The sequence below is a fragment of the Ammodytes marinus genome (genome assembly GCF_949987685.1).
Source record: "Ammodytes marinus genome assembly, contig: scaffold_122, whole genome shotgun sequence".
NCBI classification, from domain to species: domain Eukaryota; kingdom Metazoa; phylum Chordata; class Actinopteri; order Uranoscopiformes; family Ammodytidae; genus Ammodytes; species Ammodytes marinus.
The window spans coordinates 85,001-87,500 of NW_027648382.1; the positions used below are offsets into that span (position 1 = coordinate 85,001).

Below are 2,500 nucleotides of genomic sequence, written 5' to 3' on the forward strand. Positions count from 1 at the left end.
ATTCTTTACTGTCGAAGTCTTCCTCCTCGGCCAGCGGCACAGAGCGAATGAATGCGTTACTATGAGCCTCTTGGTCCGCACTCGCCACTGACACCTGATAGATAGATAGATAGATAGATAGATAGATAGATAGATAGATAGATAGATAGATAGATAGATAGATAGATAGATAGATAGATAGATAGATAGATAGACAGACAGACAGACAGACAGACAGACAGACAGACAGACAGACAGACAGACAGACAGACAGACAGACAGACAGACAGACAGACAGACAGACAGACAGACAGACAGACAGACAGACAGACAGACAGACAGACAGACAGACAGACAGATAGATAGACAGACAGACAGACAGACAGATAGATAGATAGATAGATAGATAGATAGATAGATAGATAGATAGATAGATAGATAGATAGATAGATAGATAGATAGATAGAAGAGATATTAAGATTTTTCAAGACTTTTGTTTTTATTTTTTCATTTCTGAATTGACAGTGTGTTAAGAGACAGATATTAAATGTGTCAGAGAGGGGAATGACATGCAGAGAACGACTCGGGCTGGATTCTAACCCGGGTCTGCTGTGAAGAGGACAGACAGACAGACAGACAGACAGACAGACAGACAGACAGACAGACAGACAGACAGACAGACAGACAGACAGACAGGGAGGGGAATGACATGCAGAGAACGACCCGGGCATTTGTATAAAATTAATACAAATAATAAAAAACAATAATATCTAAAAATGGGTTGCAGAGTTAATTTTATATGTGTGTTATTTTTTTCTTGATTTTTTTTTTCAATTTCTTGAACATGTTAAAAAATAACATGAGCAAACAAAATCGAATGAGCCGTAAGAAAGGAAAAAAATAAAATGAAAACAAACAAATGGGATCCTAAGAACCAAATACATAACTCGAATAATATAGTTCATGATCAAAAAGAAGAAGTTGAAAAGGTTTCTGGACCTACCCCCTCTTATCTTTTTATAATTACTCACAGAACATAAATATTCACCCTGCGTTCCAAATCTCCTCCTCTTTCTTTTCTCTATTCTACATACTACATCTGATCATAAAAATAATCTAGTTAGGATGCAGTAGGCATACTATTGGGACATACGTTACTCTCTTATTTCATCATAACATTGCGCCTTGATCTTGTCTCTTGCTTTTATATCCGTCTCATCCCCGTTTGTTTTCATACAAAGGCTCCGTCGATGTGACGTCACTTCCGGTGCGCACTGGATTGTGGGTCAGAATCGCCCAAATAGCATGCTGTTTTCAACACTAAAAATCTCGGCCAGATATAATTGGACATCCGGGTATTTCTAACCATCCTAAATCTGGCCACAAGAATCGGGACATCCTAAATCTTTTCTCTACCAAACTAAATAGTAGTAAATAGTATGTGGACTGGAACGCAGTAATGTAAGAGTGTTGATAGATGTGTGTGTGTGTGTGTGTGTGTGCGTGTGTGTGTAAGAAACTGACCTCTTGACGTCCGCTGGCCAGACGGTCTCCACGGCAACCCGGGTCGATTGACAGCATCTGCGCCGGCTGGGAGGAGTAGACGTGACGCGACGGCGAACCCAAGATGTCCATACGAGATCTGATGAAAATAAAACACAAATAATTTAGATTTTCATGCGATAATATATATTTAATTTTTTCAGATTTTATTTTCTGTTTTTTTGGTATGTTGTGATGTTCAGGGGTCTGTTTGTTGGTGTGTGAGAAAAATTGTGGCATTTTTCCAAGTTTTATAGACAGTACAGGGAGACAGAGATGAAATGGGTCCGAGAGGGGAATGACATGCAGAGAACGACCCAGGAAAAAACAATAAATATGTTGATAAAAAAATAAAATAAATGAGGCAACAGTAGAAATAATAATAATAAAAAAAATAATAAAAATAATAATAATAATAATAATAATAATAATAATAATAATAATAATAATAATAATAATAATAATAATAATAATAAATAAATAAATAAATAAATAAATAAAATGTCACCTCTGTCCATATGGGTCTCCTCTCCCCTCTGCCGCAGACAGACGTTCAGATTCTGGGCTGTTGACTCTCCGGTAGCGTATGGAGCGACCAGGGCCAGTGGGCGACTCCGCTGCCCCACCTCGGATAGGCGATCCTGGGCACGCACCGCGACTGGCCTCCTCCTCCTGGTGGTAAGGCAGGAGGGGAAGATTCATGGTCATAATCAGAGATTCTTATGTTCATGTGTACGGTAGTGTGTATGTTTCTGTCTGTCTGTCTGTCTGTCTGTGTGTGAGAGATAGATAGATAGACAGACAGATAGATAGATAGATAGATAGATAGATAGATAGACAGACAGATAGATAGATAGATAGATAGATAGATAGATAGATAGATAGATAGATAGATAGATAGATAGATAGATAGATAGATAGATAGATAGATAGATAGATAGATAGATAGATAGATAGATAGATAGATAGATAGATAGAT

The 2,500-nt window shown here is 37.9% G+C and overlaps 1 protein-coding gene across 1 annotated transcript in view; it reads right to left on the reverse strand.

The window, feature by feature from the left end:
- The window catches only part of LOC307270611 (tau-tubulin kinase 1-like), a gene marked incomplete at its 3' end in the record, with an annotated part of 54,354 nt that overhangs the window by 25,822 nt on the left and 26,032 nt on the right, over positions 1 to 2,500 (reverse strand). Inside the window, exons 12-14 of the mRNA XM_080054492.1 lie at positions 2,030 to 2,193; positions 1,504 to 1,621; positions 1 to 94 (exon numbers count right to left, since the gene is read on the reverse strand). The exon at positions 1 to 94 is cut by the window's left edge and continues 54 nt beyond it. Coding sequence (XP_079910618.1) covers positions 1 to 94; positions 1,504 to 1,621; positions 2,030 to 2,193 — 376 coding nt within the window. The remainder of the gene's footprint in view (positions 95 to 1,503; positions 1,622 to 2,029; positions 2,194 to 2,500) is intronic.